Source organism: Prionailurus viverrinus, chromosome B1 (assembly GCF_022837055.1).
Source record: "Prionailurus viverrinus isolate Anna chromosome B1, UM_Priviv_1.0, whole genome shotgun sequence".
In the NCBI taxonomy this organism is placed as follows: domain Eukaryota; kingdom Metazoa; phylum Chordata; class Mammalia; order Carnivora; family Felidae; genus Prionailurus; species Prionailurus viverrinus.
Genome location: NC_062564.1, coordinates 45,704,377 through 45,727,329, shown reverse-complemented (window position 1 = coordinate 45,727,329; position 22,953 = coordinate 45,704,377). Strand labels below are relative to the sequence as shown.

At 36.6% G+C, this 22,953-nt stretch overlaps 1 protein-coding gene across 3 annotated transcripts in view; it reads left to right on the top strand.

The window, feature by feature from the left end:
• KCNU1 (potassium calcium-activated channel subfamily U member 1) overlaps nucleotides 1-22,953 on the top strand; it is a 148,199-nt gene that overhangs the window by 37,085 nt on the left and 88,161 nt on the right. For all 3 annotated transcript variants that reach the window (XM_047854823.1, XM_047854822.1, XM_047854824.1), the window contains 8 exons: nucleotides 1,201-1,306; nucleotides 2,392-2,474; nucleotides 3,786-3,855; nucleotides 7,111-7,263; nucleotides 11,816-11,928; nucleotides 12,282-12,350; nucleotides 15,886-15,975; nucleotides 16,111-16,208. In XM_047854823.1, coding sequence (XP_047710779.1) covers nucleotides 1,201-1,306; nucleotides 2,392-2,474; nucleotides 3,786-3,855; nucleotides 7,111-7,263; nucleotides 11,816-11,928; nucleotides 12,282-12,350; nucleotides 15,886-15,975; nucleotides 16,111-16,208 — 782 coding nt within the window. The remainder of the gene's footprint in view (nucleotides 1-1,200; nucleotides 1,307-2,391; nucleotides 2,475-3,785; nucleotides 3,856-7,110; nucleotides 7,264-11,815; nucleotides 11,929-12,281; nucleotides 12,351-15,885; nucleotides 15,976-16,110; nucleotides 16,209-22,953) is intronic.

Sequence of the window (22,953 nt, the reverse complement as noted above, 5' to 3'; positions counted from 1 at the left end):
ACAGCCAACAGTTCTATTTCAGTGTAATTGCCTGCCTGTCTTTTCGGTAATTTGTATGTTACTTGAATCCTTATTTTAAAAAATAGTCAAAAACCGGGCTAAAATTAGTGATAAGGGGCTAATAATTATAATCCAGTTGAGACAAAAAGGAAATCATTAGATGTATTTACTGTTGTATGGACTAGTGTAGGTTATTATAGGTACTTGTCAAGAGAACGAATGAAATTTTTTAAAATTTATTTTAATGTTTATTTATTTTTGGGAGAGAGAGAGAGACCAAGAATTAGTGGGGGTGGGGCAGAGAGAGAGGGAGACAGAGTCTGAAGCAGGCTCCATGCTCTGAGCTGTCACCACAGAGCCCGACGTGGGGCTCGAACCCGCCAACCAAGACATCATGACCTGAGCCGAAGGTGGATGCTCAACTGACTGAGCCACCCAGGTGCCCCTAAAACAGAAATGTGAGATTTTTTAAATGGTGCAAAATGTTGGAAGCACTCATCTAGAATTTTTCCCATTACCTACAATTTTTTATGACTCTTCAATTCATATCCTCCACCAGACATTCTCTGTGGCTCCATATTCACACAACTAAATTGCTTACTGAATATCTCCATCCCAGAGCTTCAAAGGCCCCTCAGACTTAACATTTTAAAAAACAAACTCATGATCTTATATCTCTCTCTCCAGCTAACAAGGCAAATACATAAAAGAAGGAAAGAACACGGCACTTTCTGTCTCAGCAAATTGGACCTTATCAGTGCAGTTCCTAAAAACAGAAAGCAAGGCATTGTTTTTGCTGCTCCTCTCCCTTAAGCCTTACATATACTTGCATCAATATCATCAATTTTGTCCCCTAAAGAAATACTAATTGTGTCTCTGCGCCACTCTATATCCACTATCACAACCCTATTCAGTTAATATTTTGTATCTCCTTAAGTTCTGGAAAGGCCACGTTATTGATTTGTGCCTTTTTCTCAGAAACTGTTCTCCTGCTGTTATAGGACTGGTTTGTTCTTATTCTTCAGCACTCAGAAACAAGGCCAGATGTTAGTATCACCTAACCACATGGATTAGTAATAGAGGATAGATGTTTTCCTACAGGGGATTAGGAGTTCTGTTAAAGCCACTAAATAAATACCATGAACTCTAAACCAAAGTCAGTCATCATTTTACATCTTTGGTACTATATTCTTTGCCCAGGGTTCCTCCTTCCTTGGAATTAGAAACATTATTTAAGTGCTACATGGCCTATACGACTTTTGTTTCTGGATCTGCACTTAAGTGGGAGGATCTGAGGCGAGTTGCGGTAAGAACTAGTTGTTTTTCTTCTGATTATCCTAAGCTGCAACAATTAAGATGATAGGATGTATTTCTCTTTCAAAAGTATCAGTCCACATGCTTAAATTGGTGGGAATAAGACTTCCTCAACATTAAAAACTGATCATAAAGGAAATGTAGCTATTGAATCTCCAAATCCTCCTTGATAAATGTCAAGTAGACAGCACTGTTTACCTACACTTAACATTTATTTATTTCACTAAATTCTCTACTTATCTAGAGCAGTTTTATTTTAGCAGTCTAAGAAATCTGAAAAAGTTATGGATGGCAAAAGTGTGTTTAATCTTATCATTGAATAGAATCCTTACCAGACACAGATTTCCCAACTTTTTCTAAACACACTGATCTGCTTTCTGATAAGAGAAACAGAAAGGAAAATAGCAGAAATCCCATTAAGGATGGATGAAAAATAATGAGCAAAGGCCAACAGTCTAGACAGCTTTCATTTAAGATCAAAGCACGTTTCCTCCCATGTTTTAGATTTCATAGAATCACATAAACCAAGGGCTGTAGTTTTTTAAATCAGAGATCTCTAGAGTTAACATAAAGAATTGAAATAGAAAATGACAGGCTCAGAATAATCTTTCTCTTTCCCGCAACTCAGTATTGTAAGTGCCACTTCAATAATTTTCTATACCCTTAAGATTCAGAATCCACAAATACTAAATGATGATTACTTTGGGTCAAGCATACCTCCAGTTCCTCCATTCTTTGCTGTCCTGAGAGGCAAATCAATGTATAGGAAGTTGCTTAAAAACTTCATTTTGGATAATAGGAAAAATATAACTATGTACTTTGCCTGTTTTAAAGCAGTCTTGCATCTGTGTTGGAGACCCTATGCCCAGGTCTGTCCCCTGCAGCACTTCCAGCCATTACAGCATCTACAGGACTCTGATCCTGCTGTAAGGACATCCTTATCACCACTCCTTCCCAAGGGTGTTCTCTCTCTTATGGGAAATTTTATGATAAAACCACAGGGAAACCCAGAGGGGGAACACTAGAGCATTTCCTATGTAATTAACAAGATGGCTGCTGTCTAATCTTGAAGAATAGGTGGAATCTGCAGAAGCATGCCTGATTATAGCCAACCCTTTGTGCAGTGATTCGCATGCTGAAGACACTTCCAACATTATGAGGTAAGAAGCTGGCACTGTTTTATATGCTTCAAGATGATTTTATTTCTACCTCTTTTAAAATAAAGCCCAGTGGCCCAGTGCATGGGACCAAATAGGAGAAGATGTCATCTATTACAGCACTAGGTTCATTATATTCCAGGTTTCTGTCTATTTTTTCTTTTTCTTTCTTTTTTTTTTTGCTCCCCAAAGCTGTGTGGATGCAAAAATAGAGTATCCTGAGTATCTTTGTGCTTTTCCATATACTTTCCTAAAGTTTCATATGGGTAAAAGTTATTTAAAATTTTTTTCTTATGTTTATCTTTTGAGAGACATAGAGAGACAGAGCACAAGTTAGGGAGGGGCAGAGAGAGAGGGAGACACAGAATCTGAAGCAGGTTCCAGGCTCCGAGCTGTCAGCACAGAGCCCGACACAGGGCTCGAACTCACAAACTGTGAGATCATGACCTGAGCTGAAGTCGGATGCTTAACCGACTGAGCCACCCAGGCACCCCAGGTAATAGGTATTTAAGTTTAAAAAGCAAGCATACCAATAACTGATAACTGTTCAGATAACACCGTTAATAAATAACATCTTTAAACCTCTAAAAATAAAGATGCCATTTTCTGATTGGTGAATCCTATTAGTAGACTTTATTTATTGGAGTTTTTCTCCAGTAGTTCTGGTGAAATATTGTGTATCATTTGCTATAATGTGCTTGTGATTATTGGCAAATATCTTCCAGATGACTAGAATTGGTATTACTGTCTTTAACTATGAGCTGTCTGTGAGCGGGAACTTGACTTGTGGTGATAGTTTCAAGCTATCATGGTGATGGCAATGGCATTGTGCCCAACCATATGAACTTATGGTCCCCAGAGCATAATAAACATACATAGCTAAAGGTGATTCTACAAACAGCAAGAAACAGTTGAGAACATATACTGTGCATAATACAGCATATATGAGTTGGACCTCAGTCTCTTAATATGTATAATGAGAACGTTGGGTAAGACAGTCTATGAGCTACTTCAAGCTATAGACAGAAATGCAATCACTGTTTTTTTTTCTGTAATTAATGTATTTGAAGGCTAAAATACATGAAACTGTTGATTTCCTCCTCAAGAACTGGTTTCAGAACACCATAGTCTTCTAGTACCAAGAGCTGACCCTTCCATAGATTACATTTACTAAGTCACTAAAACAATATCATCCTTTACTGTGTATGCAATTAAACAGAACATTATTAGAAGACAGCATAATCGTGCATTTTATATGTTGTTTTATTATTGCATACTGTACATCACTGATGAGCATATTTGTTGTTTATGTAGGGTTCTCTCCATAAAAAACTATAACCCTAATACCAGAGTCATCATACAGATACTTCAATCCCATAACAAGGTATGGTAACCATCTAGCCTACCTATCATCCCCTTTTAGTCTATGGAGTTGAATAACTTCCTTTGTCTAAATAATAAAACTTATTAATTTCTCACAGGTCTATACTCAAAGATTTTTTTGCCAATTGCAGGTGAAATAAGATTTTTAATCACTTAAAAATGCAAATTCATAAAGAGGTGTACTTTCATACTTTAGCAGCTGCTACCTGAGGGTCTAACTACTAATCCACCTAAATCTAGATGCTGATATCCTTTCCTTTGGGACACTGACCTGCCTCTCTTGGCACACCTATGACTACTTGGAGCCACTAAAAATGAAGTAGCCTGATTAGACAATCACAGAGGTTTGAGAGACAACCAAAAGCTAGGACAGGGTTGAGCAAAAAGGTTCAACTCCTACACAAGGCCATTTCTTCAAAACTGAGAGAGATGGCTATTTCATCTAGTGCAGAATTTCAAGGGGAATGAAGAAACAGAGGAATATATTCTAAATGAAAGAGTAAGATAAGACCTCAGAAAAAGACCTTGATGAAACAGAGATGAATGACAGAGTTCAAAACAGTCATAAAGATCCTCACTAAGCTATGGAGAAGAATGGATGAAGAAAATGAGAACTTCAACAGAGATGGAGTATATAAGAAAGTAACCAAATAGAAATCACAAGCTGAGGAATTTAGTAACTGAACCAAAAAAAATACAGTAGAGGGGTTCAGCAGCAAACTAGATGAATCAGAAGAATCAGCAAACAGGAAGACAGGGTAGTGGAACTCACCTAATCAGAGTAGCAGAAAGAAAAAAGAATGAAAATGAGTGGGGACAGCTTATGGGACAATATCCATTGGGTCAATGTTTGCATTATAGGCATCCCAGAAGGAGAAAAACAAAGAAAGGGGCAGAAAACTTATTTGAAGAAGCAGTCACTGAAAACTTCCCTAATCTGGAGAAGGAAACAGACATCTACATCCAGGAAGCCCAGATAATTTTAAATAATATGAACCTAAAGAGATCCACACAAAAACTCATTATAGTTAAAGTGTCAAAAGTTAAAGACAAGGAGAGAATCTTAAAGCTGGCAAGAGAAAAACAACTTGTAATGTCTAAGGGAACCACTGTAAGACTAGCAACAGATTTTTCAGCAGAAACTTCACAGACCAGAAGGGAATGGCCTGATAGATTGAAAGTACTGAAAGAAAAAAAAAACCCTGCCAATCCAGAATAGTCTACCTGGCAATGTTGTCATGCAGAGAGTTTTTCACACAAGCAAAAGCTACAGGAGTTCATCATCATGAGGACAGTTTTATAAGAAATGATAAAAAAAAAACTTCTTCAAGCTGAAAGGAAAGGGCATCAATTAGTAACAGAAAAAGATAAGAAAGTATGAATCTCAATGGCAAAAGAAAATGTATAGTAAAATTCAGAATAATCTAATGTCGTAAATGTGGACTAATCACTTATGAATCTCATACGAAGGTTAAAAGACGAAAGTAGTAAAAATAACTGCAGTACTTAGTAAGGGATACACTAAGGGATATACCAAATGCTACAAATTGAGATATCAGAAACAAAATGGGGTGGGGGGGGGATAAAAATGTGGTTTTAGAATGTGATCAAACTTAAGTTGTTAGGACTTAAAATAGATTGTTATAAAAATGAGTTATGTGAGCCTACTATGAAGTAGCCACAAAGGAAAAATATATGTAGATACGCAACAAATAAAAAGAAAGGAATCTAAGACCTACAGAAAATCATCAAATCACAAAGGAAGAGAGCAAAAGAGGAAGAAAGGAACAGAGCATTGACAAAACAGCCAGAAAACAATTAACAAATGACAATAGGCACATACCTATCAATAATTACTTTAAATATAGATGGGCTAAATTCTCCATTTATAAATGATTTAAATTTTTTTTAATGTTTATTTTTGAGACAGAAACAAAGCATGAATGGGGGAGGATCAGAGAGAGAGGGAGACACAGAATCCGAAGCAGGCTCCAGGCTCTGAGCTGTCAGCACAGAGCCTGACACAGGGCTCGAACTCACGGGCTGTGAGATCATGACCTGAGCCAAAGTCAGACACTCAACCAACTGAGCTACCCAAGCACCCCTCATTTATAATTATATATATAATTAATATATATAATTATTATATATTATATATTATATATAATTATTATATATATTAATTATATATAATAAAATATATGGTCTATATAATGGAATTTTGTTCAGCCATAAAAATGAAGGAAATTTTGCGCTTGCTACAGTATGGATGGGCCTTGAGGGAATTATGCTAAGTGAAAATAAGTCAGAGAAAGACATACCATATGATTTCATTTATATGTAGAACTTTAAAAATTAAAAAAAAAAAAGCAAACCCCCCCCCTCAAAAAATTCATACAGATAGAACAGATTGGTGATTGTCAGAGGTGGGGATGGGGGTGGTGTTGAGGGTGGGCAAAATGGATGAAGGGGATAAAAAAGAACAAACTTCTATTTATAAAACAAATAAGTCATGGGAATATAATGTACAGCATGGTGACTATAGTTAATAATACTTTATTGTATATTTGAAAGTTATTAACAGTAGGTCTTAAAAGTTCTGATCACAAGAAAAAAATAATTGTAACTATTGGGGTGGTAGGTGGTAACTAGAATTATTGTGGTGGTCATTTCACAACACACACATTGAATCATTATCTTGTACACCTGAAGCTAACACAATGTTATATGTCAGTTATATCTCAACGAAAACAAGGACAAAAATAAAAGTTGTAGGTTCAGGGTAGTATAAGAGGTCTAAGTCATTTGACCTGATTTCGCAACTCTCAGTATTTCTATTTTATTTTTTTTTCCACGTTTATTTATTTTTGGGACAGAGAGAGACAGAGCATGAACGGGGGAGGGGCAGAGAGAGAGGGAGACACAGAATCGGAAACAGGCTCCAGGCTCTGAGCCATCAGCCCAGAGCCTGACGCGGGGCTCGAACTCACGGACCGCGAGATCGTGACCTGGCTGAAGTTGGACGCCTAACTGACTGCGCCACCCATGCGCCCCAACACTATTTCTATTTTAAAAAGTGGGAGCAGTAGACCACTAATAATTTTTAAAAGCTGAATTTGTTCTAATACCTTCTACTGACACAGGCACAACAAATTTTTTCAAGTAAAACAAATGCAAGAAAGCACATTCATTCTGAAAAAACTTTCTTGAATTGTATTTACTCATAATATTTGACCTACTTTCTACTATAAAACAGGTTTTTCTGCCAAAGATTCCCAGCTGGAACTGCACTACTGGAGACAACATCATCTGCTTTGCCGAATTGAAGCTTGGATTCATGGCCCAAGGCTGTCTGGTGCCAGGTTTATGCACCTTTCTAACGACTCTATTTATTGAACAGAACAAAAAGGTAACTTTGTAAATTGTTGAATCTTGGCTTTTTTCCCATGTCCTCACATAGTTAGGATCAGAAATATGAAAAAAAAAAATTGAAGAAGGCAAGAAAGCCCCAAGGAATCAGATTTGACTTCCATTTGAACGGCAAAGTATTGAGAGATCTAGACTGCAGTCCCAGACATTACACTGACCTTGAAGAAGTTATTTATCTTATTCTTGTCTAAGAATATTTATCTGCAAAATAGAAATAATGTCTTTGCTTCCTACCTGCAGTCCAAGATGCTGGGAATATAAATGTAGAAGTACTTGGAGTTACTGAACATAGAAATATAAATAAGGGCACCTGGGCAGCTTGGGTGGTTAAGTATCTGACTCTTGATTTCAACTCAGATCATGATCTCACAGTTGGTGAGATTAAGCTCCATGTAGGGCTCTGCACTCATAACATGGGGCCTGCTTGGGATTTTGTCTCTCCCTCTCTCTATGCCCCTCTCATGCTCTTTCTCTCTCTCTCTCTCTGAAAATAAATAAATAAACTTAAAAAAAGGAATATAAATAAAGACTATATTATTAATGGAAAATCATCTATTTAAATATAAAGTAACTATGTAATAATTGATATAATAATAAATAATTATATTCATTGAACAAATAATAATACAAATAATAATTACAATCTAATTTTTCAGGTTATTTTGGGGACATTCCATGCAGTAATAATAGTCACCACTATGAATGCCTTCTATGTTATTGATTTTAAATACATTATATTTCTCCTTGATAATATTTTAAGATAGCATCCCAGTAATAGGTCAGTGAAGCTAACCTGATTTTATAGGAAGTTAGTGAGTAGCAGAGGTAGAATTGTCTGACCTAATTAATGTCTTACCACTATGCTTGATGCCTGTGGTTGTTAGGTATCTACTCACAATCTCGCACATCAGGTCCTTTGATACCTTTGAGTCAAAATAAGTGGCTTGAAGGGACTATTAGGGTGCTATAGTACCAAGTATGGCCTTTGAAATGTCACTCCCATGAAATATTCCAGGAAAGGCTCTAACCCTCAGCTGGGCCTGGTATCCCATTGTCCAGAGGCTCTTCAGAGAGTCTGAGAGTGACATTTCCTCTTCATTTAATTATGAGTCCACACATGACTTCTTTTATACTCAGTTTCCCTCTTAGCCTTTTTTTTTTTGCATTGTATTTCCTTTTTTAATAAATTCAAAAAACTTTTTGCATCTTTTCTGTTTTCATCCCTGGTACGATATAAAAACAAATAAACACCATGAAAGATGCTCTGGCCAGCAGAACACTAACTGAAAAACAAAGGTTTCTTCTGTAATTCCTTCTGTGAATGTGAGGAGATATCATATATAGATAAATAGAAATGACCATCAGGCAGCAGGAAATGAGCCCTGGTGCTACTACAGTGAACCTGCATTAGCCTTATCTTAGTGGTCACTGTGTAAGGCTTCGCAAATCACTTGTGAGGAAATTGTCTCTGCCTGTGTTGTGTCCTTACAAAGTGCAAGATAACCACGATATCTGTTGTAATGACTCTGATACTAATCTCCAGGGCTAGAGAAAGTAAATGGAATGAGAACCCACTATGAAGACTTCATCTCTTTCATGGAAATAGAGGAGGAAGAAATGCAAACCAACCCTGTATTATGTTGTTCTTCTTGATGTGTAATCTGCAGTTGTAACCTCCTCACTGAACATGGCCTGTCAACATTCATCTTAAGAGGGCTTTTGGGATATAGGAATTGAGAGAGATTATTTGGAAGTGATGTCTAAAACCTACTTTCAGAAATCTTAAACTGGGCCCCAGATTTTGTAATTCTGTACTCTGCTCTGGTTTATAGATTCCGTAATAAACTGTTAAGTTAGGTTTAACAGCCAGGACTCCAGTGTCTTGTGTTCCATTTTTGTTGCATTGGACACTTATTTTCTCTGTCAGTTTCTTTATCAATAAAATGAGAGTTATGAAGGAAACAATCAGCAAAACTAAAAAGCAGTCTATGGAATGGGAGAAGATACTTGCAAACAACATGTCTGGTAAAGGGTTAGTATCCAAAATCTATAAATCTATAAAGAACTTATCAAACTCAATACCCAGAAAACAAATAATCTGGTTAAGAAATAGGCAGAAGAAATGAATAGACGTTTTCCCAAAGAAGACACCCAGATGGCTAACAGACCTATGAAAAGATGCTCAGCATCACTCATCATCAGGGAAATCCAAATCAAAACCATGATGAGATACCGCCTCACACGTGTCAGAATGGCTAAAATTAACTCAGGAAACAACAGATGTGGATGAGGATGTGAAGAAAGGGAAACCCTCATACGGTTGGTGGGAATGGAAACGGATGCAGTCACTCTTGAAATTAATATGGAGGTTCCTCATAGAGCTAAAAACAGAACTACCCTATCACCTAGCAATTGCACTACCAGGTATACAGAAAGGATACAAAAATACAGATTCTAGGAGGTCAGTACACCCGATGTTTATAACAGCCTTATCAACAATAACCCAACTACAGAAAGAGACCAAGTGCCCACTGACTGATGAATGGATAAAGAAGATGTGGTATATATTTACAATGGGATATTACTCAGCTATCAAAAAATTGAAATCTTGCCATTTGCAGTGACATGGATGGAGCTAGAGTGTATTATGCTAAGCAAAATAAGTCAGTTAGAGAAAGACAAATACCATACGATTTCACTCACGTGAAATTTAGTTAACAATACAGATGAACATTTGGGGAGGGGAAAAAAAGAGAATGGGAGGAAAACCAGAAGAGACTTTTAATGATAGAAAACAAACTGAGGGTTGCTACAGGGGAGTTTTAGTGTGTGGGTGGAGTTAAATGGATGATGGGGATTGAGGAGGCACTTGTGATAAGAACGGGGTGTTATATGTAAGTGATGAACCACTGAATTCTACTCCTGAAACCATATATGACACTATATGTTAACTACCTAGAATTTAAATAAGAATTTGGAAAAAAATAAAACAAAATAAAACCAAAAACTTTCTTTAGGCTTGAAAAATAAAATAAAACAAGCTATTAATCTCATAATCTGATTTTTGTAAGTATTATGTTAATATCTGTAAAACTTATGAGTACTCAGATTAAAAGACCTTGGATCAATGGTATGTGTTTCACTTGTATTAATTATATGGTGAGAAATTATAGTCCAAAGAGCATTTCCAGTTGCTTCAAGGCACAGAGCATTGCCTTAGGCTTAAACTTAAATTAGATCTACTCCAACTTACATACTTGAGCTCCCTGACTCCACTATCTAAATCCAAAATCCATCTTATCTTCCTGTTTCCCTTTCTGATCTTTAAAAAATGAGCACAGGAAGTCTTCTCCATCTCTATCATTTTTTTACCATTTTTCAAAAACTGAAACATTTGGCTTAGAAGTGCCAAGCCAGTTTTTTCAGTAATTGGAACTTAAATAGGGACCACCCAGTGAGAGGAGCCCTTCTCAATAGAAGAATTTAAGAGAGTGGAAAAAGGCAGGAGATTCAGCTGAATCTTGGAAAGGGAGTTGCAGGGGAGAGTGCCTGCCTGGACTGCCTGATAAAATTAGTCCTTTTTTGTAAGGCAGGATTTGTGTGTGTGTGTGTGTGTGTGTGTGTGTGTGTGTGTGTGTGTTTTATTTTTTTTTTTTTTTGAAGCTGCAAGATGGCCATCTGAGGAGTATTTCTGAACTGGCCTTAACTGTCCACAGCCACACTGTTTCAGAGCTTCCAGAACTTCCAGACATTGACCTGGGAGTCTGGGGTATAAAGGGGCCTGTCCTGCCATGTCAGGGCAGTGTGCTGGGGATTCTTATGCAGAATGGGGAGAATGATGGGGATGTACATAGAGCACAACAAAATTCCAAGTTCTTACACAAATACCAGGGATGAGTTACCCAGCAGCCCTCACCCTTCACAGGCTGTATTTAGCCTTTTTGAGAGATACCCTTCTCCCTTCCCATCTCCCTCTTCTCTAGAAACCTATTGTTGCCCTCAATTTTTATATTCCCATTTCCATTGATCAGGATGGCCACTTAAATTCATTTGAAGCTATGAAGACTTCTGATGCTGGGCAGAACCCATGCATATTTTTTTCTTTGTGGTATATGGCTAGTCAGTAGAAAACTAATATGTTAAAAAAAACAATCTTGAATAGCCATATCCATGGAGAGACAATTTAGATACCATATTATCCTTCTTATCTTACTGTTACTGACTCAAAAACTAGTCTATCTTGCTGAAATTATTAGAAAAATTCCAGTTTTCAACAAGGAGCCTTGAATGCCTCTGGGAAGAAATCAAGTCATGATGCTTTTACTTCATTCTGAACTCTCTAGTGTAAATACTAAAGATGTATGTTAGAGTTTAAGTTCTTCCTTTCTTCAGTTAACCCCTAGGACAAATCTCTCTTTTATGACTTAAGCACAACGAGCGCTGGTTTGCTGCCTAGCAGGATATACAACTTGAATTATAATATCCCATATTGCATGGCATTGTGCTTCATGTCACATGATTGTGTATTCCAGGTTTTTCCTAAACAGCCCTGGCAAAAACATTTCTTGAATGGCCTGAAGAACAAAATCCTGACTCAACGTCTCTCTGATGACTTTGCTGGAATGAGTTTTCCTGAAGTTTCCCGGTAAGTTAATAGAAATACCTTTCCTCATTCTTCTTGAAGTGACATTCTTTTGACAGTGCTCACTGGGGGCTCACTGTAGGCCAGGCTCCATGGTAGATGTTGAAGTTGTGGGAATGAACATGCCTGAGTCTCTACAACCTAGAACTTTGCAGTCTGTGTGGGACAGTTTTGTGTCTGTCACAGTCGTCATGTGGGCTGGGACTTACTTTAGAATGGATTCCACATTTGGGAGGGTCTTTCTCTGCTGAGGTACTAGTGTTTTCCCAGACACAGAGCACAAAGTGTTGGTCATGTTCTTGTGAATTAGCACCCTGCCACCCTCTTTCCTCACAATTTCATGTCTTCCTTCCTAGGCTCTGCTTTGTGAAGATGGGACTCATGCTGATAGCCATCGAACACAAATCCTTGTTTCGTGGTTGCTGGTACCAATAAGACTTTGAATCTCTTCAGTTTTTTTTTTTAAGGGAGAATCTTTATGATTAAGACTTTTACAAAAATACAGCCATAACTAAGGTTTTGCCATTTGTTGAGAGCCAGCCTGTTGGGCACCCAGTCTGCTGTGGTGCACTTAGTACTGTCTCTAGTGACTGGGGTTAGAATCTAATGATTGGGGTTAGAATGGTTATCCTGATGGGTAAGCACGTACTTTGCCTTTGTTGTTATGGCCCTCCCCAAGTTCTCATGAGCAGGAGAGAGAAGTGGTCTCCTTCTCATATCTGTTCCTTTTAATGTATTACCAGATCTTCTAAGTCTTGACCATCAAATAATACTATGAGTTAAAATTATTTATGACAGAAGATGCTCCCACAAATTGTAGCCTTAGAAAGTAAGCTACAAAATATGGCAAAATAAGAATTTGGCCTACTGAACAAAGTATGCTGTTGGTAGGGTGGATAAAAGAAAGAAGTAACACTATTAGATCAATGGAATTTCTTGAAAACCCATAATGGATAATATGAGAAGTAAGATAATTTATCATGTAATGAAAAAGGAAATCCAGGACAAACAGAGAATCAGCTACAAGGATACAGAGATAAAAGATACTAAAAAATAAGAAAAACTAGAGGATTAAGTGGGATGAGGAACAAGAAAGAATATTATATTGGCTTGTGTGTGTGTGTGTTTAGTGGAAAACTAAGTTGAATTAAATTGGAATCAACAGAATAAATTCTGATCCTGATTATGATTTGCTGGCCCCATGGCACTGGAGAAGTGTCCATCTTCTGTAAAATGAGGAAGTCATTCTAGCTCTAAAACTGTCATTACCAGGAGCCTTAGAATTACAGGGAAATATTAACAATTCAATAAGTTTGAATGATAGCAGATGGACTACAGAGGGCTAATTTTATATGAAACGTTGAAAAGAAAAATTGAAGTATAGAGGATTCAGAATGTAACTGGGCTAAAGAAGTGAGTGGAGTACTGTACAAAGGAAGTCACTAAAGAGAGAATAACAAATAGTATTGTCTGGCTGTCTATATTCTAATTAATCCTGCTATACTCAAGAAAGTCTCGAAATCTAATCCTTGGACAAATGGCTCTTCTTCCGGAAATAGGTCATGGTAAAAAAGATGGGAGTCTTAGAACCATAACCCAGGCAGTTTGGGTTTGAGACTAGCTCAGAACTTGATCAAGTTTGAACGTTTTTGGCCTTCAACAACCTGGACTATGTAGTAGAATTATTTGCAAAACTTTCAGAGCATGTAGATTCCAAAATCCCACTTCTTAACTCTATAAAATTAAAATCTCCAAGGGTGGAGCCAGAGAATTTTCAAAGTTCCTGATACAGTCACTTTATTCACTGGGATTTGGAAACTGCTGGACCAAATGGTCTTTGAGACCCTTTCCAACTTTAACATCCTCGATTTTGTTAAACTTTATTATTAGGATGGCTATGGGACATCACAGACCAGAAACATGACCATTTATTATGTAGCTAATTTCCACATATATTCAAATGTCCTGGTGCTGTGTACTACCCAGCATGCAACTACCCTCATGAAAGAGGAACCTGCTCCAACTTAAATTTAATCTTGTTTTCTCACCGAAGAGTCAGGTGATTCAAAAGGATTAAATCCTGATACGGATAATAGCTGTCTTTACACCTTTACTAGTTTATGACCAACAGTGCTGTAGGCACTTTACTTACATAAACTCTTGAATCTTTACAACAATGGGTAGAATTCTTAGTCCCATTTTATAGAAGAGGAAGATGAGGCCCCGAAAAGTTAAATAATTTTCCCAAACTCACGCCAGTCCCAAGTGGCAGAGCCAGAATCTGAACTCAGCCTGGCTCTGGGGACAGTGCTTCTGCTCACTATGCTGTGCTAACTCCACTACAGCCACAAAAGGAAGGAAAATAGGGTATCTCAATGGCTGGGTGTTTTAGACTAGTATATAGGAAAAACTGGTGGTGTTGGGGAGGGGGAACCTATCTTTTCTCATCTTTTATTTTCTCTTCTCATTGATACACTTGAATAGACTTTAAAACCTGAAAAAGCCCTCGATAATCATCAGGATTTGTCTTAGAGGATAATTTGTCATCTGCTAAGAGATAGAGCTGGATCTGGCCCCAGTCAGATAATGTTCTAAGTTTTTTCCAGTAAGGAACATTCTCTGAGAGAGCAACTGGCCATGATTCATGGAGGGGGTATGGGAAAAGTTTGGAAAAATCTTCAACGGGAGTTCACCTCTTCTTTCAGATGTCACCACAGATATTATCATGACAGTATCTTCATAACTAATTATTTACTATGAGTTCAGAAGATGCCCCTTTAAAAATAGGAGATAAGAAGATACAACTCAGTTTATGCTTGCTGGCTGGTGAACATCAACCAGGGGTATTGGGGTAGGGGCACAAATCCATGTTCTTTTCCTTTCAAAGTTAAAATGGTTTGTTCTGCTCGTTAATGTCAGTCAGTGCATTTTTGAAAATGCCATCCAATATCTCAGGTAACAAACCACCTCAACACAGCTATTCAGCATCTTTCTACTCTCAGCATAGGGTGGAAGAGGTTTTGTGGTGAAACCCCTTTTATTTTTGTAAGGCTCTTACATTTGCACGTTACTTTGGAGTGCCCTAACAACAGAATAAGCTTTCCAAAATTAAGACTTGACTTCTTTCCAATGTTAATATAAAAGTTTTGTGTTTTAAAGGTGGGAAGAAGTACTTTCATTATGCACAAATGAAGTGATGGGAGTTTCAGGGTTATAAGACCTCACCGTGCTGGAGGTCTGAATTAAAGGAAATAAAAACAGGATATCTCAACAAATGGGGAGAAGTGTGAGGAATTCAAATAGTCATAATGTAGTACTGCATCAAGGAGTATCATGGATAAAATTTGTAAGATGTCATTTTCAAACACACAAACCATAAGAAAATAGAAAATCAAAGCATTCATGTAGCGGTAGAAGCTATTCATGTGGTTCCTACTCTCAAAAATCTTGCAATCAAGATAGAAAAAAAAGTGAAATCAAAAGAAATACATAAGTTCAAAAATTACATAGGCAAACAAAAGGAACCTTTGAATCCAGCTGGTTAACTAGACATCATTTACTTTTACAGGGCAAGTAGCCTAAGGATAAATACCACTAGCATGACCGAAAGACTTTCAACTGTGTGGCCGTGGCATTGGATAGCCTAAATTAGCAAGGCTTCATGCATCTTAGTTGGTTTGCCCATTTCAGATTCAGGACGCAGTCCAGCTCAGCTGGACTCAGCTCAGCTGCGTGCAACTCAGCAATCGTGTTGTGACGTGGCTCCCTTCTGGATATTTAGCAGCAATCAAAGAAATATAGTCAAATTCACTTCTTCTACTGTGTTTGGCCGTAGTTGCGGATGGGGTCCTATTAACTCTATAGCTTAGAGAATCCATTAGTTATGACAGAATGAAACACCAATTATTGCCACAGAAATTAAAGGGGGGAAATTACTGTGTTTTTATTTTCTGTTTCCAGTGGTCTGATGCTAAATCCACCTGCAGAAGTTAAACTGCGTAAGAACACATTAGGGTTCTTTATTGCTGAATCTTCAAAGGAAGTCATAAGGTAATTTTTTTATTACTTTATGGGGAGAAAGTCCTAAGGCAAATGCAACTTAATGGCAGACAGACTGAGCCAGTGCCACGCTTCCTTAGTGTTAAGCCTCACATAAGTCATTCTTCATTTGCTTTCATTGTCCAGAGCCGCCTTTTACTGTGCCAAATGTCACGGTGATGTCTTCATTCCTGAGCTAATTGGAAAATGTAACTGCAAAACCAAGATCCAGCGACACTTCCCAGGTAACTGCACTTTATATCTGGTTGCCCTCAGCCCAGCTTCCAGGGGCATGGCCAAGGAAAGAGGAGAGGTTCCCCCCTCTTAAAAGATAATGCCCACTTGAATTTGGCCAAGAAGTGGCAGATATTTCCCCACTGGGCATACAAGACCTGAGAATCAGTCTTTTAGAGCTGGAAGAAATCTTACTAGTTATCTAGTTAGACTCCTTCACACACAGGCAAGTGAGTACCAAGAGATTCAGTAGCGTGCAAAGTCCCGGAGCTAATTGGAGGTGCTTCCCGACTTCAGTCTCAAAGTTCATCCAGCCTGTATCCGACTGCTTGGTTGGCCATAGGCCACCTCATGGCCACTCTTATAAAAATTACTGCCTTACATTTACTTGACAAAGAACATTGTATAAATTTAAGGTGTGCAACATATTGAGTTGATATATTTATATTGCAATATGATTGCCATTGTAGCTTTAACACCTCTACTGTGCTACATTATTATCATTTCTTCCTTGGGAACAATACCATCCCTTGAGTATTCTGTTTCCTTAATGGATAATAGGGGGTTTAAAATTTACTCATTTTGACACAGTGATGAAGAAATGTAACTTTTTATTCTGTCTTACATGAACCCAATAGCTTACCAACAACCTTTCCCACTTAATAGCAGGAAAAGAGAAATGAATCTCAAGCATTCATGGTAACTTCCTCCCTTGTGGCTTAAAACTTAGTCTCTTCCAGGTACAGTAAAATTCTATGGGTAAAATCCTTAGTGTTTCAGCAATTAAACTTAATCCAAAATTTGAATTTCCTATCAGGACTTTTCTTATCTCTAAGATTATCTTCCCCTTCTCCCCAGTATTCTATTTAAATGCAGGAGTAAATTTGCTTAACATCATGGTTGTTCTTGTAGTGGATAGCAAGATACCCTTTCATACAAGTCCTTACCGGTTCCTGAGGTGCCTCATTTCCTTGATAAGTGTCAGCTTCTGTGACCTCTGCATCAATAACCAGTGTCAGCTCCTCCTGGCTTTAGGTCACCTTCTGTCATTTGTTACTAAAATCTATCCTCCCTACTATAGCCTCAGGTTTTGAGGTCTGCAGCATCCCTTTTCCTGTATCCCTAGGCTTTTCATTCCATATGTTATTTTGATCCCTCAGCTGTTTGGGATTTTTCAGTCTCCTGGTGTACATATGTCTGCCAGGAGGTGGGAGCCCTTTCAGGCCTTCTCTCTGCTTAAACACACGTGCTGGCTCGTCTCCTCCTCAGTAACCACCTTGCACTGTTCCTAAACCCTCCTCCAAGGACACAACACCAATGAAAATGAAACATATGAACACCATATGAAGCACCATATGAAAATGGAAACACATTTCTCATTTTCCCCTTTGCACACCACGAAACTATCATGTTTCCCTTGTCTAGCCCCTGCTCACCAACCTGAGACACAAGCTCTGTGTGTTGGGGATGGGGGGAAGGGACTGGGTCCCATCTGAGAGATCCGGTCTCTATCATTTTTTATAATAGCTTTATTGAGATATAATTTAAATACCATGAAGTAAATACTTTTAAAGTGTACAACGATTCAGTGGTCCTTAGTACGTAAGCAGATTTGTGCAACTATCACTACAAATTTAGAACATTTTCTGTACCTCTCAAAGAAATTCCACACCCAATAGCAGTTACTCATCCCATCTGCCCACACTCCTCACAGGCTCTAGTCTACTTTCTGTGTCTTAGGTTTACCTGTTTGGGCCATTTCATGAAAAGGGAATCAGACAGCATGTGGCCTTGTGTGTTGGGCACCTTTCACTTAGCCATCCTGTGGCATGTGTCAATACCTCATTTCTCTTTATGGCTGAACAGTATCACATTGGATGGGTATACTTCATTTTGTTCATTCATTCATCTGTTGCTGGACATTTGAATTGTTTCCACCTTTTGGATATTGCAGATAATGTTGCTATGAATATTGGTGTGCAGATACCTGTTTGAGTTCCTGCTTGCAATTTTTTGAGTATATATCCATAAGTAGAATTGCTAAATCAAATATTAATTCTGTGTTTCATTTTGTGAAGAACCCCCATATTGTTTTCCATAGTGGCTACATCATTTCACATTTGCACAAGCAGGACACAAGAACTCCAATTTCTCCACATCCTTTTTTTTAAAAATGATTTTCCCTTTAAAAAAAAAAAGGATAGCCATCCTAATGGGTTTAAATTGGTATCTTATTGTGGTTTTAACTTGAATTTTCCTAATGGCTAATGAGGTCGAGCATCTTTTTATGAGGATCTTACCGGCCATTTGTATATCTTTGAAAAAATGTCTATTCAAATCCTTTAACCATTTTTATATAGGGGTATTATCTTCCTAATATTGAGATGTATATGATCTTTGTATATTCTAAATACATGAAATGTATATTCTGCCAGTATTTTCACCAATTTTGTGGTTTGTCTTTTTATTTCTTCATATAATTCCTATATTTTGATGAAGTCCAATGAAGTAGTTTTTCTTCTGTTGCTTGTGTTTTTGTGGAATATCTAACCTGAGGTCATAAAGATTTACTCTGATATTTTCTTCTAAGAATTTTGTATTTTTAGCTCTTACATGTAGGGTGGTGATCTCTTTTGAGTTGATTTTTGTGTTTGATGTAAGAAAAAGATCCAACTTCATTTTTTTCACTGTGGATATTCAGTTGTCCCAGCACCATTTTCTCAAAACATTTCCACATTGAACTGTTTTAGGTACCCTTGTCAAAAAACAATGGATTGCAAAAGTGTGAGTTTATTTCTGGGTCTCAATTTTATTTCATTGCTCAGTACATTTAGCTCTACAATGACTTGACTACTGTAGTTTTATATTAAGTTTTGAAATTGAGAAATATGAGTCTTCCAAGTCTGTTATTTTTTTTCAGTATTGTTTTGATTATTCTGGGTCCCTGTATTTCTTTATGAAAATTCAGATAAACATTTCAATTTCTGCAAAGAAGCCACCTGGGATTTTGATTGACATTGTGTTGAATATGTAGGTCAATTTTGGAAATATTGCTATCTTAATAGTAACTCTTTGACTCATGAACATGTGATGTCTTTGTATCTACTTGTATCTTTAATTTCCTTCAACAATTTTCTATAATTTTCAGATAACAGGTTTTAGACTACTTTTGTTCAATTGATTCCTAAGTGTTTTATTCTTTTTAGTGCTATTATAAATGAAATTGTTTTCTTGATTTTGTTTGCAGATGATTCATTGATACTGTATAGAAATACAATTGAATTTTGTGTATTGATCTTATATTCTGCAACCTTGCTGAACTTGTTTTTTTAGCTGTAATACTTTTTTTGATGGCCTTTTCTTTATTTTTCTTGCCTAATTGCCCTGGAATAATCTCCAAGACAATGTGGAATAGAAGTGATAAGAGCTTATATCCCTGTTTTGTTCCTGACCTTAGGGAGAAAGCATTAAGTATGATGTTAACTGTAAGTTTTTCATAGATGCTCATTATCTGGCTGAGGATATTCTTTTCTATACCTAAATTCCTCAGGTTTTTTGTTGTTGTTGTTGTTGTTGTTTCTTTTCTTGACTTATAGTAGTTTTGATCTTTGTCAAATGCTTTTTCCTTTTGGAGATAAACTTGTGGTTTTTGTCTTTTATTCTGCTGGTAGAATATATTACATTAATTGACTTTATATATTAAGCCAACGTCCTAATTGGTCATACTGTAAAACCCTTTCCATATCTGCTGGATTTGGTTTGCTAGCATTTTGTTGAGGAACTTTACATCTGTATTCAATACAGATGTTGGATGGTAGTTTTCCTTTCTTTGGGGGAGTGATGTCTTTGTCTGATTTTGCTGTCATTGTAAATTTGGCCCCAAAGAATATGTTGGGAAGCATTCCTTTTCTTTGATATTTTGGAGGCATTTGTGAAGGATTAGTGTGAATTCTTTTTTAAACATTTCATGCAATTTTACCAGTAAAGCCTAACTTCATTTTTTTATTATTAGTTGAATCTCTTTACTTACAGATCTATTCAGATTTTCTGTTTCTTCTTGAGACAGTTTTGATGATTTTGTCCTTCTAGGAATTCATTCATTTAATCAGTTATCAAATTTGTTGACAGGCAAAGTATTGTATACATATATATTCCCTTCTAATCCTTTTCATGTTTGTCATGTCAGTAGTAACATCACCCCATTAATTTATGGTTTTTGTTATTTGAGTATTTCTTCATTTTTGAGACCAGTCTTGCCAAAAATGCTTGTCAATTTTGTTTGGGTTTTTTAATTTATTTTTTCTACTATTTTTCTTTTATTTAAATGATGTATAATTTTTATTATTTACTTCTTTCAACTTGATGTGGGTTAATTTTCTTTTCTCAATGTCTTAACATGAAAGGTTAGATTACTTCATTGATTTTTGATCTTTTTTTCTTTTTTAATAAGTAAAGGAATTAACATCAATAAAATTCTCTCTAAGCACTCTTCAGGGACATGCTGTATTTGTGATGTTTTGTGTTTTCATTTTCATTCATCTAAAAATATTTTATAATTTCACTTGTGATTTTTTGGGAGGGAGGACCCATTGGTTATTTAGGCATGTGTTGTTTTTATTTTCACATATTTGTGAATTTCTATAATTACTTTATTACTGATTTTTCATTTCATTTCGTTGTAGTTTAAGAGAATACTTTGTATGATTTAAATCTTTTTAAATTTTCTGATACTTATTTTATGGACTAGTATATGATCTATCCTGAACAATATTCAATGTATACTTGGAAAGACCATGTATTCTTCTGTTGTTGGGTGGAATGTTCCATAGATATTTGTCAGGTCTAGTTGATTTATAGAATTTTTAAAGTTTTCCATTTCCTTGCTAGTAGAACAATCGATAGTTGTCCTATCTATTATTGAAAGTGGGCTATTAGAGTTCCAGTTATTGTTGTTGAATTGTCTATTTCCCCATTTAAATATGTTAGATTTTGTATCATGTATTTTGGATTTCTATGGTTATGTGCCTCTGAGTCTGTTATGTCTTCATAGTAGATTAACCATTTTATCATTATAAAATGTCTTTGTTTTTAGTAATATTTTTGAATTACTATTTTTGTATTTTGTATTAGGTTCTATTTTGTGTGAAATTAGTATAACCACTCTAGCCCTCTTTTGATTACCATTGTCATAAAATATCTTTTTTCATCCTTTTTCTCTCAATCTGTTAGTGTCTTTGAATCTGAAGTATATATCTTGCATGCAGCATAGAGTTGGATCATGTCTTTTTTTTTTCCATTTGCCACTCCCTCCTTCTTTATTGCAGAGTCTAATCCTTTCACATTTAATGCAGTTACTGATAAGTTAGTATTTACATCTGACATTTGATGTTTTTTAATGTTATATCTTTTTTCTTTTTTTAATACTTTCTTTAAAATTTACATTTTAATTGGTTAACATACAGTGCAATATTGGTTTCAGGAGTAGAATTCAGTGATTCATCACCTACATACAACACTCAGTGCTCATCACAAGTGCCCTCCTTAGTACTCATCACCCATCTAGCTCATCTCCTACCTACTTCCCTCCATCAACCCACAGTTTGTTCTCTATCATTAAGAATCTCTTGTGGTTTTTTTCCCTGACTTCTTTCCCTCCCTTCCCATATGTTCATCTGTTTTGTTTACTAAATTTCACAAATGAGTGAAGTAATATGGTATTTGTCTTTCTCTGACTGATTTGCTTCACTTAGCATAATACACTATCTCCATCCATGTCATTGCAAATGGCAAGATTTCATTATTTTTGATGGATGAGTGATATTACCATTACCATTGTATGAATGTGTGTGTGTGTGTGTGTGTGTGTGTGTGTGTGTGTGTGTGTATACACTCCAGTTTTGTACACCCATTAGCAGACATTTGGGTTCTCTGCATAGTTTGGCCATTTTTGATACTGCTACTATAACATTGGAGTGCGTGTACTCCTTCAAATCTGTATTTTGGGGACCTCTGGGTAATATCTAGTAGTGAAATTGCTGCAATGTAGGGTAGTTCCATTTTTAATATTTTGAGCAATCTCCATACTGTTCTCCAGAGTGGCTGCACCAGTTTGCATTCCCACCAACAGTGCAAGCAGGTTTCCTTTTCTCTGCATCCTCATCAAAACCTGTTGTTTCCTGTGTTGTTAATTTTAGCCACTATTACAGGTATGAGGTGATATCTCAATGTGGCTTTGATTTGTATTTCCCTGATGATGAATTATGTTGAGCATCTTTTCATATGTCTGTTAGCCATGTGAATATCTTCTTTGGAAAAGTGTCCGTTCACATCTTCCACCCATTTCTTATTTGTTTTGGGGTGTTGAATTTGATAAATTACTTACAGATTTTGAATCCCAACCCTTTGTTAGATATGTTGTTTACAAATATCTTTTCCCATTCTGTAGGCTGCCTTTTAGTTTTGTTCATTGTCTCCCTCACTGTGCAGAAGCTTATTAACTTGATGAAGTCCCAGTAGTTCACATTTGCTTTTGTTTCCCTTACCTTCAGCAACATGTCTAGTAAGAAGTTGGTCTGGCTGAGGTCAAAGAGGTTGCTGCCTGTGTTCTCCTGTAGGATTTTGATGGCTTCCTGTCTCACATTTAAGTCTTTTATCCATTTTGAATTTATTTTTGTGTATGGTGTAAGAAAGTGGTCTAGTTTCATTCTTCTGAATGTTGCCATCTAGTTTTCACAACACTGTTTATTAAAGAGACTG